Below are 16,251 nucleotides of genomic sequence, written 5' to 3'. Positions count from 1 at the left end.
ACATTCCGGAAAAGAAAACCCTCTTTAAATTTTTAAAATTTTGTTTTTTTGTTTCTTTAAAATTTTTAAATTTTGTTTTTTTTTTGAGAAAGATAAAACTTTTTATATATATATTTTTTCTCTCTCTAGCATACTTCCAATTGCCTTGTATCTTGGAGGGAGTCCATGCCTAAATCTCTTATTTTCAAAACTAGAAATGTAGGTGATTGACTAAAAAGTAATTAAGAAATGTGTTTGAATTAAATAAAAGTAATAATTTTTGAACTTTCACGAGTTTACCCAAAAGAGAAGGAAGAGGAGAAGTCTGACGGATGAAAGCGGCACCTAATCGGCTGTTAACACACACACACTCTCTCTCTCTATTCTTCTGATTTTCCAACTTTAGCCTGTCACTGTCCTAGATCCATTCCACACATAAAGTAGACACATATATATATTTTGATTCGTCCACCCACCCACCTGCACTCTGCCGAAACTCCGATCAGATCTCTATCCCTTTGGTTAGATCTACAATGGCCACTATGGAGAGTTTGATTGGTTTGGTCAACAGAATCCAGCGAGCTTGCACTGTTTTGGGCGATCATGGAGGAGAGGGAATGTCTCTTTGGGAAGCTCTCCCTACTGTTGCCGTCGTTGGAGGACAGGTCCCTAACTCTCTCTTTTTTACTTCTTCATTCTGCCCTATTTCTATATCCAGATTTTATGATTCATCTTCTTCACATCACTTTTATTCCATCATTATCAGAGTTCTGGAAAATCTTCTGTTCTGGAAAGTGTCGTTGGAAGAGATTTTCTTCCTCGTGGATCTGGTATAATATTCTTGCTACTTCAGATTTATCTCCTCATTTCATCTATTCTTTTGATTGATTTTCTAAATTAATCGCGAGAAAGAAAAAGATTTAAGATTCTTTAGTTCAGATTTATCTCCTCATTAGTTGATGACATTGTTTTTAATTTCTATCAACTCTCAGGCATTGTTACTAGAAGACCATTGGTATTGCAACTCCATAAGACAGAAGGTGGAGTTGAATATGCAGAGTTTCTCCATGCACCAAAGAGGCGATATACCGATTTTGGTAAGTTGAAGTCATCTTCTGGTCAATGCCATGATTCTTTTACATCATCACAAAGATATTTGCTTATGATGTTCTATCCTAAGTTATTTTATTTTACTTCCAGATTACAATCCCTCATTAACAGCCTTTATTTTCGTTCCATTCTTGCAGCTGCTGTGCGCAAGGAGATTGCGGATGAAACAGACCGCATTACCGGCAAGAGCAAACAAATTTCTAATAAACCAATCCAACTAAGCATTTACTCTCCCAATGGTATGTGCTTTCCATTTTTATCATGTTTTGTCTTGGATTCGTATAGTAACATAAGTATACAAGTGTGATGGGCTAATTTATTCAATGTAATGTCGGAGGATCAATATGTTGCACCATCTTCAACTCACAGGATTATTTTGTCTGAATTTCGTTTTACAGTTGTGAACTTAACACTTATAGATCTTCCCGGGCTGACCAAGGTTGCTGTTGGTGCGTCCTTACCATTTCCTGTTTTGTAAATTATTTTTTGTTTCATTTTGCTCTTTCTAACTGTCTTCTGTTTCTCAATCACTTATTTAGAAGGACAGCAAGAAAGTATTGTCCAGGATATTGAGAACATGGTTCGAACTTATGTTGAAAAGGTTAGAGAGCTACATCTTTCTGAACAGAAAGAACTTTGTTGGTTAATGTTCTTTAAATTGTCTAGTTACACGATTTGTATCCTTGTTTCATTTTGAACTACTTTGTTTGAATCAAATTGATAAGAAAAGTTTCAAAAGTCAATAGTGGTGACAAGTGCCACTTAATATTTTTTAATATTAATATTTAGAGGAAGTTTGCTCATATTAGGACAAGAGTTCACTTTGACAGAGATGCGAAACACTTGTCTCCATTCTTAGGGAAACATGCCATGCCTATTCTTATCTTTTGAAGAACTGTATAAAATTAGGCAATCCTTAGAAGTCTCCAAACATAATTCTATAGAAGAATCAAATGATAAATCCAAACTAGAAATGTGTCAACCCCCTTCCAAACAATCTTGACATGGGTTTGACACAGTTTCAAGTAAAACTAGGAAAATAATTTCAGCATATTGATGACTCCATCCGTCATCTGTGCGATAAAAGACAGAACTGCATCCTAAACACGCAACCAAGCAGTTCCGTCACATTGCTCCGTCCAGGTCCAAACAACAGACATTGGAAAAAATCCCCTTTGAAGTGAAAACTCCATCCAAGAGCAAATAATCTCCACCCTCACATCCAATTACAAACTGCCTAGCCAAACCAGTAGCCCGTCTAGTGTGTCAAAAATGATATCATCCAATCTCAGTCAAAATGTAGTGAACTCGTGGAAAAAGTATCCTCCCCAATGCGGGAGCTGAGAAGGGCTTGCAAGAGTATTATATTCATCTTTGACAATTATATTGTGGTACGATTTATTTAAAGATTTTTATTTTTCAGCCCAATTGCATTATCCTGGCCATTTCTCCTGCTAATCAAGATATTGCCACTTCTGATGCTATAAAACTTGCAAGAGAAGTTGATCCTACAGGTATGGATGCAATAGAAAACATATATTGTCTATGGATTTATATCCATTAGGCGAACATTGGCCGAAAAGAAGATAAATTGATCAGTCTTATTGTAGGGGAAAGAACATTTGGAGTGCTCACAAAACTTGATCTGATGGATAAAGGAACCAATGCCGTAGATGTAAGAAATAATTTATTTATGTAATATTATTTGGCTACAATGGGATAATTAATTATTGATTTTCATCTTCTCTTCCAACACTGAAGGTCCTCGAAGGAAGATCTTACAGACTTCAGCATCCTTGGGTCGGAATTGTTAACCGTTCACAAGCCGATATAAATAAGAATGTTGATATGATTGATGCACGAAGAAAGGAGAAAGAGTATTTTGAAACTAGCCCGGAATATGGACATTTGGCAAACAAAATGGGTTCAGAATATTTGGCAAAACTTCTATCCCAGGTGCCCCTCCCATTATTATAATTTAACCATATTAGCTTCATAGTTTCCTTTTACCCTATTATAAGTTTACTTTCCATATTTTCTTGTGTGGCAGCATCTGGAAGCTGTTATCAGACAGCGTATACCAAGTATTATCTCTTTAATAAATAAGACAATTGATGAGCTTAATGCAGAATTGGATCGTATTGGCAGGCCAGTTGGTGCAGATGGAGGGGTAATTTTTTTTAAACTCGTCACATTTACACTCTTGCTATGGGGAAAACAGAGTTCTTTTTAATCATTTACGTAGTGACTAATTTGTGCACGCAGGCCCAGCTGTATACTATTTTGGAAATGTGCCGTGCATTTGATCGAGTGTTTAAGGAACACCTGGACGGAGGGTATGTTATCGTTATCAATAATATTCTCTTTTTTTTTATTTGTATTTGTTCATTAAGTAAGGGTATTTTAGTATTTTGATGAGGGAGTTATTTAAACTTCATCAAACAAGGCCCAAGTGATCTGATTGATAATAATGAAGTAACATGGATCATAATGGGGGACCGGAATTCCAACATTTAAAGATTCATCTTATTTGCACCTGTTTTTGCCAACAAGTAAGAAATTAGGAATGAAGATGAGAAGATCTAGATTGGATATTAACAAAGAGAGTGATCGGGAGAGACTCAGATAATAAAGGGAGACTTAAGATTGATAGGGAGGAGACACTATTCATTTCATAAAATAATGAATGAGCAGTGGTAGCCTCATCTCAAACTTATACATAACTTTAATGGAATATAATAAAATAGGCAGCTGGTCCTGAAGATGTTATGCATCTGTTACAAGAGATATAATTCCATACACGCAAGCATGGAGTAATTCTATGCATTTCGTGAATCACTAGTTAAATTTAATCAACAGATGTCTACATGTAAATTAATTATATATATAAATAATAATAATATATAAAATATATATATTTTTAAATATACTCTTAAGATTTTAAGTACACTCTTGATTTTACGAATTTATAAATTCTGAATGATTTTAAATATACTCTCGATTTTAACTGTTTTACATGAGAGGATCTGATTGGAATAAATGTCAAATAGAATTTAGTATTTTGAAAAATATTCTACGGCCTTGTTTGATGAAGTGTATCCATATAATCCCTTATCCCAACATAAAAAATTTAATCAATGAAATTATTTACTAAAACACCCTTATTTTATTTTTATTATATTTTAGATATTAAATAATAACTTTTTCTTTGAACAATACTATTTCTTGTAAAAATATCAGTTTATTTCAAGAAAACTCTACGTGAAACAAGCTTTAGTTTTGTCTACTCACCAAAATACTGGATGATCTCTAGCAATTTTCCACTGGATTTTGAGCTATTAAAAATTAATAGTGCTTATTTTCTAATTTGTGTTTGCACTTTCTAAGATACCATGTTTTCCTTAGTCGACCAGGTGGGGATCGGATCTACGGTGTATTTGACAATCAATTACCAGCAGCAATGAAAAAACTCCCATTGGATCGTCATCTTTCTATGAATAACGTCAGGAAAGTTATTATGGAAGCAGATGGATATCAACCACATCTGATTGCCCCAGAACAAGGTTACAGGAGGCTTATTGATGGATCACTTGGATACTTCAAAGGCCCAGCTGAAGCTTCGGTTGATGCTGTAATTTTCTAGTCACTCTGTATTCTAATCCTTTCTATCTGCCCTTGCATATCAATTTTCGTGTCATTTCTTTCCAGGTGCACTTTGTTCTAAAAGAGCTTGTGAGGAAGTCCATAGCGGAAACACAAGTAAGAATATGTTATAGTCAAGTCATTTGTTACATATGAATTGATTTTTAAATTAGTATTAGACGGACACAATCAAACTGCTGTAGCAGTTAATATCTTTTCACTTTGTCAATAAATAAGTGTTGTTGAATGCTGAATTGGGAATACTAAATTTTAAAATTCGAAAGAGTTAAATCTCTAAAAATAAATGTTGGAATAAACTATATGAAAATATGTAAGTTGTAAGACTTGGTATGTAAATATTTGATAAAATGTTAACAAATGTAGAGAAACGACTTAAATATTATTTAACCCTAACTTGATTAATTTTGAGATATTAAAGTTGTCTTTTAAGATCCCTTACTATGTTAATGAGTTAAGTAATTTATAACTTACCAAATTAATTCAGATTTTCCACTTTTATTGGTTTAGTTTGAGTTCAATCTAGACAGAAGTTATTTTAGATAACACCTATTAAATAGTTTTAATTCAAATAAGCACTTCAACATTTAGAGTGAGCCTGTATTTGATATTATAACTTCACTTAATGTCTTATTTGGTTAAGTTGTATTATCAAACACAACTTAGATTATCAAACATTGACTAAGAGAAAGGTCAACCAGAAATCTGATTAAGTAATAAATAATAAGAATAAGAGTTGATCAACTAAATAATACCTTGATTCTACTGTTTATTGTAGAAGAACTAGAGTATTAGATAAGAAAGAATAAGAGCCACAATAATAGACGATCCTACAATTGCAGATGAGACAGGGTTAGAATAATAGAGATGATGATAGATGAATCTTAAGAAATAAGATAGAGAACCTTCAATATATTCAAGTTAATTATCAATAATCGAATCCCAAGCTAAATAAGGGTAATGAATCCGAGGAGCCTGTCCATAAACGATCTCGTATGGAGAAGTCAATGCTGTCGAGTGAAAATCGGTGTTATACCACCACTCGGCGGGAGCCAACTCGCCCATGATTTGGGTTTTTGACCCGTCATGCAATGCAAATAATTTTCAAGGCTTTTGTTGACCACCTCAATCTGAACATCTGTTTGTGGATGATACGCAGTAGACATAGCTTGTTGTATCCCTTGTAATCGACACAGTTCTTTCCAAAACGTCTTATCACAATCGCTTATTATAGTTAGTGGCATACCTTGAAACTTGAAAATATTATCCAAGAATAACTGAGCTACTAAGTTAGCTGAAAAAGGATGCCCTAAGCTCACAAAATGAGTCATTTTTGACAGTCTGTCCACAACACCCAAAATAACATAATGTCTTTGTGACTTCAATAATCCATCAATGAAATCAATCAAAATATTTCTCCAAATTGTCTTGGGAATGTTCAATGGTTGGAGAAGGCCTTTAGTTAGGTCTTTGATGTTTACATTTCTGTTGTTGTTGACATCTAAACAAGTTCTGACAAATTCTCCAACATCTTTTTCCATACCCCTGCAATAATATGCTTTTCTGAGTTTCTGATACGTCACCATCACCCTTGAGTGACCTCCCACTGCTGAGCATGGTAAACATAATATATTTCCGTAGCTCTTTGTCATAACCCACTGCAAGTCTTCTATCTTTTCTCATTTTTCCATTAGCCCATGAATACCCTTGATCACTGTTAGAGTCCTTTTGAAGCTTACCCATGATTTATTTCAGATTTACATCAAAAGCTTAATCAAAATCAATGAAAATTCTGATGTAACCAAGCAAGTGCCCTCTGTATCTAGTCGTGAAAGTGCATCAGCAACCACATTTTCTATACCCTTCTTATTCTGAAGTGAGAACTCAAAGTCCACTAACTTGAATAGCTACTTCTATTATATCAAATGCTTAAGAGCTTCACGATCTAATTTAATAACAAAAGGCTTGAATTGTAGATAACTCTTCCACTTCTTGATAGCATGTAAAACAACCAACATCTCTCGTCCATAAGTGGACAAAGCCTGAAGTTTATGACCCAATCCTTTATTTAAAAAACACAATCGGGTGACCCTTTTGAATTAAAACTGCACCAATTCCAGTATGACTTGCATCTGTCTCCACAAAAAACCCTTCCGCGAAATTGGGCAATGCTAATACCGAAGGTTTCATCATAGAATCTGTAAGCTTGTCAAATGCGATAGTGGACTCTTCATTCCAAATAAACTTTTACTTCTTCAATAAATTTCGAAAATAGCAAGGCAATGGATCTATAATTCCGAATGAATCTGAGATAATATCCCCAAAAGACCCCGAAATTGTTTGAGATTAGTAGGCCTCGACCATGCTTTGATTACATCTATTTTCGATATATCAACTACTACCCCTCTTTTAGATATTACGTAGAACTCATAGAACAAAAGAACTAAAGCTGAATGCTTTGATATTTTATTATGCATAAGAAATAAGACTTAAATAGCCAAATAGTTAAGACAAAGTTTTCTAAAGACAGTCTTCTAAAAGACGTGCTATAGTGCTAACTAAATATACGGAAATATAAACTAAATAATAGATTAACTAATTGACTTCTACAATCTAGGAGATTATTAAAATACTAATGACTAATTCAAACTCTAAATGCTAAAGACTAATTCAAACTTTAAATGCTAAAGACTAATTCAAACTCTAACAATGCCTCCCCTAAAACTGAATGTGACAACACTTAGTTTATTCTTCTTTCACACACTCCAAGCTTCTCCCTTGGACCCTCCAAACTTAATGGTTTTGTTAATATGTCTGCAACCTGCTCGTTTGTTCCACAATGAACAAGCTTAACAACACCATCCTTAGTTAGATCTCTCAAGAAATAAAACCTGACATCGATATGCTTGCTCAGAACCCTGAAGATTGGGATTCTTTGACAATTTAATGGCTGAACTGTTATCATGTATAATTGTCGTGCTCCTTGATTGTTTTAACCCAAGCTCCTCATCCATACACATTGACAAGCTCAATAAGCTGCTGCAACAAACTCATCTGTTGTTGATAACATTACCACAGACTGCTTTTTCGATGCCCAAGCTACAGCTCCACCACTTAAAAAAAACACATAATCACTTGTGCTCTTTCTATCATCAATATCACCAGCGTAATCACTGTCTGTGTAGACAATTAAATTCCCGACAACACCTCTTTTGTAAAACACACCAAATCCCAAAGTACCTTTTAAGTATCGCAGAACTCTTTTCGCTACTTGCATATGTTGTTCAGTTGGATTATTATTATTTACCACACCAAATCTAGATTGTAGAAGTCAATTAGTTAATATATTATTTACTTTATATTTCCGTATATTTAGTTAGCACTAGCGCACGTCTTTTAGAAGACTTTGTCTTAACTATTGGCTATTTAAGTCTTATTTCTTATGCATAATAAAATATCGAAGCATTCAACTTTAGTTCTTTTGTTCTCTGAGTTCTACAAATTCTAGTATCAGAGCTAAAATCAAAAGAAAAGAGAAACACGGGTGAGTGAAATGAGAGAATCAAGCAATTTTTCTAACACCAAACATTCTGAAATTTGACGGAGATTATGATCATTGGAGTCTTCTCATGGAGAATCTCTTAAAATCAAAGGAATACATCGTGGTAGTGAGAGATGGAGTCACTGAGCCAGCAGATGAGGAAACTTTGGCAGAAGCACAGAAGAAGGCTCTTAACGAGGCGAGATGGAAGGATTTAAAAGCGAAGAACTATCTCTTTATTGCGATTGATAAATCCATTCTCTAAACAATCACGCTAAAGGAGACTTCCAAACAATTGTGGGACTCAATGAAAACCAAATACCAAGGAAACACATGAGTGAAGCGTGCTCACTTACAAACGTTGAGAAGAACCTTTGAGCTACTGGAGATGAAGACCGGAGAATACATCAACAATTATTTTTCAAGGGTAATGGTGGTGGTCAATGATATGAGAAATTGCGGGGATGATATGCAGGACGTCAAAATCGTGGAGAAGATTTTGCGCACCTTAACCGAAAACTTCAATTACATTGTGTGTTCAATTGAGGAGTATGTTTTTGAGAATGTTTTTGAGAATGTTTGACCTAATCTAATGACATCGACACACTCACTGTCGATGCTATGTAGAGTTCGTTACTGGTGCATGAATCAAAGATGAAGAAACCAAATGTCGTTGGAGAAGAGCAAGCACTGAAGGTTTCTCGTGAAGGAGGAAGAGGATGAGGTAGAGGAAGAATGAGTCGAGGAAGACCGATACAAATTTTCTTAAATAGGATTTGAAAATTCTTTTCTTCAGCCTTTGAAGCGTGGAAGGGGCATCTGTTAGTCCAAAAAGCATTACTACAAACTCGTTATGACCATCCTCTTCTTCCATACAAACTTGTCTTTGATGATATCTTCGTAAAAATCTGACTATCATGCAATTCATCTATCAATTATACTACTAAAGGAAAATGAAATTTGTCTTTGATGGTTTCTTCGTAGTCTCAAATTGTAAATACAAAGTTTCCACGTTTGATCATTCTTTTGAACGAGTACCACTGGCAAAGAAAAATGATTATAACTCTTCTTTGTAGCTCCACTTTCCAGCATTTGATCGATTTTCTTCTCCATTTCGTTCTTCTGTAAAGTGGGATAAAGCTGTAAGCTCACAATCCCAGCTCCTTCTTCAAGTAAATTCTATGATCACAATCTCTCTTTGGAAGTAAATAAGAAGGTTTCTAACTATCTGATTCGTCTTCTTCTTCAGTTCCAAGCTGATTCTCTCTATCACCAAACAAAGCTAATCGGAATTGAATTCCTGATACCTTGCAACTGACTCATAAATTTTGCTTGCTGCTTCACTTCCGATTATAATCCTAGAATATCACAGGCGTGAAGACAACTGCTTTAATACCAGTGATATAATATTAGTTAGAACAAGAGCAAAACCTAGCTCGTTCAGCCAATTAATACCTTGCTTCTTCCTAGAATAACTAGAGTATGAATAGTAGCGGCAATAGTAGATGATCCTACAATTGCAGATAAGATAGGGTTAGAATTGTAGTGGTGATGATATAATTATAACTTATAAGATATGAGATAGAGAGATACCTTCAATAGATTCATATTAATTCTCAATAATGGCATAATTTAATTTCTTTTCCTGCTCTTATTATCCTTTTATTAGGCCCTCAACCGGCTTATGTACCGTAAGCCAAATAATATAAAAGGACTAAATGACTTAATGGTTCCGCATCTAATTTATTCTTCTACTTCTACTGACATGTCTATAATGCTCTATCAGCTTATTCTAGGGTTAGTTAGTTAGTTAACCAAACCTTTATGTTTCCCTCACTAAAATCTTTTACTCTTAAATCTTTGGATGAAAATAAGTATCATAATCGTTACTAGTCCTGTGGTCTAACACTTAATTAGTATTAACTAAGAAATGAAAGGGACACTAAAAGCTAAGATGAATTGTTTTTGGACTAGATAAATGGAAATTATAGATATTTACACTTATAATTCTTCGAGATGCCCTTGGGAAACACAAACCTTTAGAGTTTCGAAACATAATTAACTTATATATACTTTTTCGTATAAATATTATTTTCTAAATTGTTCAGATTATTTCTAGACATGATCCAAATTATAGTGTAAATTTTTGGGTTCATTTTGTATGACATTATTTTTTAGATTGTGAATTTGTGATATAGATTATAAATTTATAATGTGACTTTTGCTGTAATTTGGTATATAGAATTTTTATTTTTGTAAATGATGGTCCATAAAATTTATATTATTGTTCTGGTAATTTTTAACAAACATAGAAGTCAATTTTTGGATGAAAATTCGTACCAGTACAAAATACCAAAATAGCCCACGAATGAAGGACTCAAAAGTCTTGTTTTTGAAATGTTTACATTGTGATATCAAGTCCGTCTGTTTTTTTCTCTTGCACTGAAAATCATTTGGCAATAATTATAATTATTATTCAGGAGTTGAAACGATTCCCATCACTTCAGTCCGACATAGCATCTGCATCAAACGAATCTTTGGAAAAATTTCGTGATGAAAGCCGTAAAACAATCCTACGGCTGGTAGAGATGGAGTCCACTTATCTAACAGTAGAATTCTTCAGGAAAATTCAACTTGAACCCGAAAAAACTCCAAATGGTCCAAACCCTTCCGGCCCAAATCAAAATCAAAATCAAAATCCTGACCGCTTTACGGACAACCATTTGAGAAGGATTGGTATGTCATTTATGTTATCTTTTTATATATATATATGATCCATTATACTTTTAATAATATACATATATATATAATTTTCTTTTTCCCTATCTTCAGGATCAAATGTTACAGCTTATGTAAATATGGTTTGCGAATCATTAAAGAATAGTATCCCCAAGGCCATTGTTACATGTCAAGTTCTACAGGCCAAGAGAAACCTGCTCAATCGATTTTACGCCCAAATTGGGCGTCGGGAGGTATAACCATCCATCACCGAAAATAATAGTCCCATTTGAAAACACTTGGCTGTTTCTGAATATAATATTTTTAAATGTGACCTGATCTAAACAAAAAAAAGTGTTACAAAATGGAATAGTTAAACGTAGAAACATTGTAGTTTTAATAATAATAACAAGTTGGGGTTGATGCAGAAGGAGCAGCTTAGTAAGATGTTGGATGAGGATCCAGCATTAATGGAGAGAAGACAACAAATAGGGAAGAGGCTTGAACTGTACAAGTCTGCTAGAGACGAGATAGATTCAGTTGCTTGGAAATAATAATATGTCTGGAGAAGAAGAAAGGTGACATTCAAATCCCAACAACACTTAGCACAAATTTCTTTTTTCATTTTTTTAACACAACAATCCCACATCATTATCGCCCATTTGGGCTAGATATTTAAGGGGGAAAGTAAGCAAGATATTATACAAAGCTGAAATCTATTTGCATATTCATTTGTTGAAATCTATTTTCAGGTTCATGTGTGTTGTATTCTCAAATACTTTCTTTACTGTATCTTTTTTGTACTGCTTTTGACATGATCTTTGACTTTTGGTTAAAGAATTTTTCATTTGAATGATTGAGATGCACGATTGGAAATGTGTATTTGCTTTCTCTCCTATCACAAGCTTTATAGACAAAGTTTGTCGTGTTGGTTTAGGCCTAAAATTAAGAATCCATTTCAGATTATCCAATTCTGCAAGAGCTTCTTTTGATCTCTGGGTATTTGAGGGTTTTACTAGTGTTTTTTCAAAAATTATGGTTTGATAAATAGGAAAGGTGAGCTCATTTGGATTTTTAGTTGGTTTAATTATTAAAAATATATTTTTTATTTAAAATTTAAATTTAATAAAAATAAAATAGAATATATTGATCATTTAGTAGATAGTTAGAATATATTGATCATTTAAACAAAAATGGATAACATATATGAAAATTTAAAGAAAAAAAAAACGCATCATATTGAAAATTTGATCAAATAATCCTAAAAAATAGGGTCATTCTCAAAACTAACCTTTGTAATATTAATTTGTAAATAAAATTTTTAATTTTTTTTGTGACTATTTTACCCTTATTATATATTTTTCTCCGTTAACTTCTTTTCTCCTCATTTCTCAGTTTTCTTTCTTTCTTCTATGAGTGTTCATCGGTTCGGTTTTCGGGTTATTCGAGTTTTCGATTCGGATTCTTCGAATTTTTAATTTTTTTAAGCAAATTCGAAAACCGAACCAATTTGAATAAATTCGAATTCGGTTTATTTAAATTTGGTGAATTCGAATTCGGTTCGAATTTGGTAGGATATTCGGTTTAGACCAAATATACATCAACTACCCATAAGATAATTTTTTTTAAAAGAGTTAACAAAATAAATAAGTTGTTAAAGAGATCTTATCTACTTAAATTATAAAAAATATAAATCATGCAAACTTAGCTTAGTGACTAATACCAATATATATTCGACAATTGAACGAAAAAAGTAAAACAGTGTTGACGACGATAATATGTGGTGGTTGAGAGGTGTGAACAACTAGAGAAGAAGAAAATGAATGAGAGATTATGGATTTAATGTAGGGATCTAGTAGGAGGCCCATGATAATTTATTATATAATATGTAATAAGTTATATAATATATAATAAAAATGAATTTGGTTTTCGGTTTGGTTTTTGAATTGAAACCTAAACTCGAAAACCAAACCGAAAACCGTATTTGAATTTGAATCGGTTTAAAATTCGATTCGAAAACCGAAAATGTAATTCGAATTCGGTGAATTCAAATTCGGTCGGATATTCGGTTCAGACCAAATATTGAACACCCCTACTCTCTTCCTCTCGCGACCGTTTCTCTCCCTCCCGACCCACTCCCCGACTCCCCCAACATTTACCATAGGATGCGCAACGCCGAATGCTTACCCCTCGAGTCCGACTACCCGACGATCACCAAGCCGAACGTTTCCCCCTCGAGCCCGACTCTCCGACGATTACCAAGCCCCGGACGCTTCCCCGCGAGTCGGTCTCTCCGACGTTCGCCCATCGCATTCAGGTTAGTTCGACTACTCCTCCCTCTCTTGCATGTTGAGTATGAAAGGTTTTAGGGTTTTAGGTTTTATGTTTTAGGCTTTAGGTTTTAGTGAGTTCTATAGTTTTGGTTTGAAATGCTGTAAGATCTGAGAAATGTATATTTTTTGCATATTCTGAATGGTCTGTGAACATTTTCCTATGGGTACGCAAAATGCAATTTGTGTGGTACGCAAATGCAAAAGTTATCTCCTTTGATCAAATGCGTGGTACGCAATTCATTTTGTGTGGGCACGAATTTGCGTGTATGCAAATGCAAAAGTTATCTCTATCTTCTTTGATTAAATGCGTGGTACGCAAATGCAATTTGCGTGGTACGCAAATGCAACTTGCGTGGTACGCAAATGCAACTTGCGTGGTACGCAAATGCAACTTGCCTGGTTTGCGTCTAACATTGTGTATATGACATTAATCAACTCAACTGTTTATTTGCAAATGGCACCAATCAAAACCATTATTAATAATTTTATTGGCTGTGTTTCATGGAAATCCACCGGAACCAGCTTAGCAAGGATAAAGGAGAGGTTTACTGACCATGATCTTTTAGATAGGGCTTTGCAGAATCAATTCCAGTATCTATTCAAAGCCCCAACATTATTTTTCCAGGAACCATACTCCATCAGATGCTCATCAGGAAAATCAGCTCAAATTCGAAGGAGATAAGGTTCTTGGTCAATGGTGAGGAAATATGTTGGGGCATGAAGGATTATGCCTTGGTGACAGGCCTCAACTTTGGCAGATTTTCTTTGGTGGAAAACATGGAGGTAGAAGAATGTCCACCCCTTGTCCGCAAACATTTTAAGGGTAAAATGGATGTTAGAGTGAAAGAGGTTGAAGCCATTTTCGTTGAATGCTCTGATAAGGAGGATTCATGGAAGATGAGGCTCATATTCCTCATTTACCAGTATCTGTTCGCAGCTGATAATAGGAAGAAGGTAAGTTTCAAAATCTTTCGCATGGTGGAGGACATGAAGATGTTCCTCCAATTTCCATGGGGAAAGGTGTCCTTCAGAGAAACCCTGAAGGGTATTGACAAATATATGAAACACCTCCGGGGGGTTATATCTCGCCAAGAAGAAAACCTGGAAGAAGAAAAGCGTTTGTGATGTCGCTTATACTTTACATGAGTTCACACTAGCCTTCCAAGTATGGACATATGAGCTTATCAATACATTTGTCCCCAAATTTGCGGAAAGGACACGACAAGATCCTACAAGCCCAAGGATATTGCTCTATACATCCTACGAAAGTTATTCCCTACAGGAGGTATTCACTGCCCTCCAAAAGTGCAATGTTCTCAACAAAATTGATGAGTCTGAGGAGAAGAGGAAATACTTTGGGGAGTACTTTGAAGATATGCGAGACAACATTTATGATGAATTCTTTGAATTGGATGGGAAGAAGAGAAAGAATGAAGAAGATGAAACTATTAGTCCCCAGCTCCCCAAACCGCCGCCAAGAAGAGGAGACTTATTAGCCCCCAACTCCCCAACCCTGAATTTATCGATGAAACTAGCCAAGACAGCTCTCAATAAGTTCCTTCTACGATGACTCCTCAAACTAATCAAGACAATTCTACATCTAGTGCACCCAATCGAGTGTCTCAAGCCCATACTGATGCTAAACTTGATGAGCTAACAAAAGATGTAAAGGAGAATAAAACTGAAATTAATCTCATCAAGAAGAATTAACATTTTATAATAACATTATTGAGAGAAATAAATGAACAAAAGAATGGTGATTTAATGGAGGAGTTTAAGGAGGCTGATATTGCACTTGAGTTTAAGGAGAAGTAGAAGAAGAGGCATGAGAGGAAGGAGATGAAGAAGAGGAAGGTGGATGAGGAGATGAATAAGAGTAAGGTGGATGAGGAGATAAGAAGAAGAAGGAGGAGAGGAAGGAGAGGCTGATGGAGTTGGCCAAAAGGAGGAAGGCGGCTGAGTTGGCCACTAAGTTGGCCAAGAATGAGTTGGCCAAGAAGAGGAGGCAGAGATGGCAACCAAGAAGGTAGATTTGAGCACCACGCACCATGCCACGCACCACGCACTGCACCACGTCCCACGCACTGCCCCACGCTAAATCTAAATGTATATTAATCTCATTTTTGATTGTGCAGGAAGAGGAGGAGGAAAAGATGACCATAAAGGTAGATTTGCGCACCACGCCCCACACACCACGCTAAATGTATATTAATCTGATTTTTTTGATTTTGTAGGACGAGGAGGACGAGGAGAAGGAAAAGGAAGAGGCGGAGGAGGAAGAGGAGGAAGAAGAGATGGCCAAAAAGGGAGATTTGCGCCCTAAGCCCCACGCAAATCAATTTTGCCTTCCTCGCATATTGCATTTTCATGGCCCAGAGGAGAAGAATGAGGAGGAGGAGGAGAATAATTAGGAGAAGAATAAGGAGGAGGAGAAGACTGAGGAGGAGAATATTGAGGAGGAGGAGAAGACTAAGGAGAAGAAGACTAAGGAGGAGAATATTGAGTAGGATAATACTGTTGAGAATAAGGAGGAGGAGAATGAGAAGACTGAGGAGGAGGAGGAGAATATTGAGGAGGAGGAGGAGAATGTGAAATAAATGACTCCATCAAAATTTATTGGAAAATAATTTCGGAGAAAGAAAAAGTCGAAACTATTGGGGGACTACATCGACCCTGGTGGGAAAGGGTTTAAACTCAATGATCCGGTTATGATTAATCTTCTTTTACATTATGACGAGGAAAAGATGAAGGAGTTGAAGAAATGGTTGAAGAGTAAGGATGAAGACTTCAAGGATTTGATTACTTGCGAAGCAGATCGTTCTTTATTTAACAGATTGCTCACGCCACAAAAATTGTTAAACGCCTGTGTAAGTATTTTTGTTCATTATTAGTCTTTGGACTTGTGCCCCA

The 16,251-nt window shown here is 35.2% G+C and overlaps 1 protein-coding gene across 1 annotated transcript; it reads left to right on the top strand.

Moving 5' to 3' along the window:
- Positions 1-288: 288 nt before the first annotated feature.
- Positions 289-11,874, top strand: LOC124914098 (phragmoplastin DRP1C-like). Its single transcript, XM_047454577.1, has 16 exons — positions 289-644; positions 746-809; positions 972-1,076; positions 1,227-1,328; positions 1,488-1,538; positions 1,629-1,690; positions 2,513-2,603; positions 2,700-2,764; positions 2,851-3,045; positions 3,140-3,259; positions 3,355-3,425; positions 4,495-4,720; positions 4,798-4,848; positions 10,771-11,026; positions 11,123-11,262; positions 11,437-11,874. The coding sequence occupies exons 1-16, from the start codon at positions 513-515 to the stop codon at positions 11,560-11,562; spliced, it is 1,857 nt and encodes a 618-aa protein (XP_047310533.1). The 5' UTR covers positions 289-512; the 3' UTR covers positions 11,563-11,874.
- Positions 11,875-16,251: the final 4,377 nt, after the last annotated feature.

This window comes from Impatiens glandulifera, chromosome 9, assembly GCF_907164915.1.
Source record: "Impatiens glandulifera chromosome 9, dImpGla2.1, whole genome shotgun sequence".
In the NCBI taxonomy this organism is placed as follows: Eukaryota; Viridiplantae; Streptophyta; class Magnoliopsida; order Ericales; family Balsaminaceae; genus Impatiens; species Impatiens glandulifera.
This window is presented reverse-complemented; position numbering and strand designations above follow the sequence as displayed.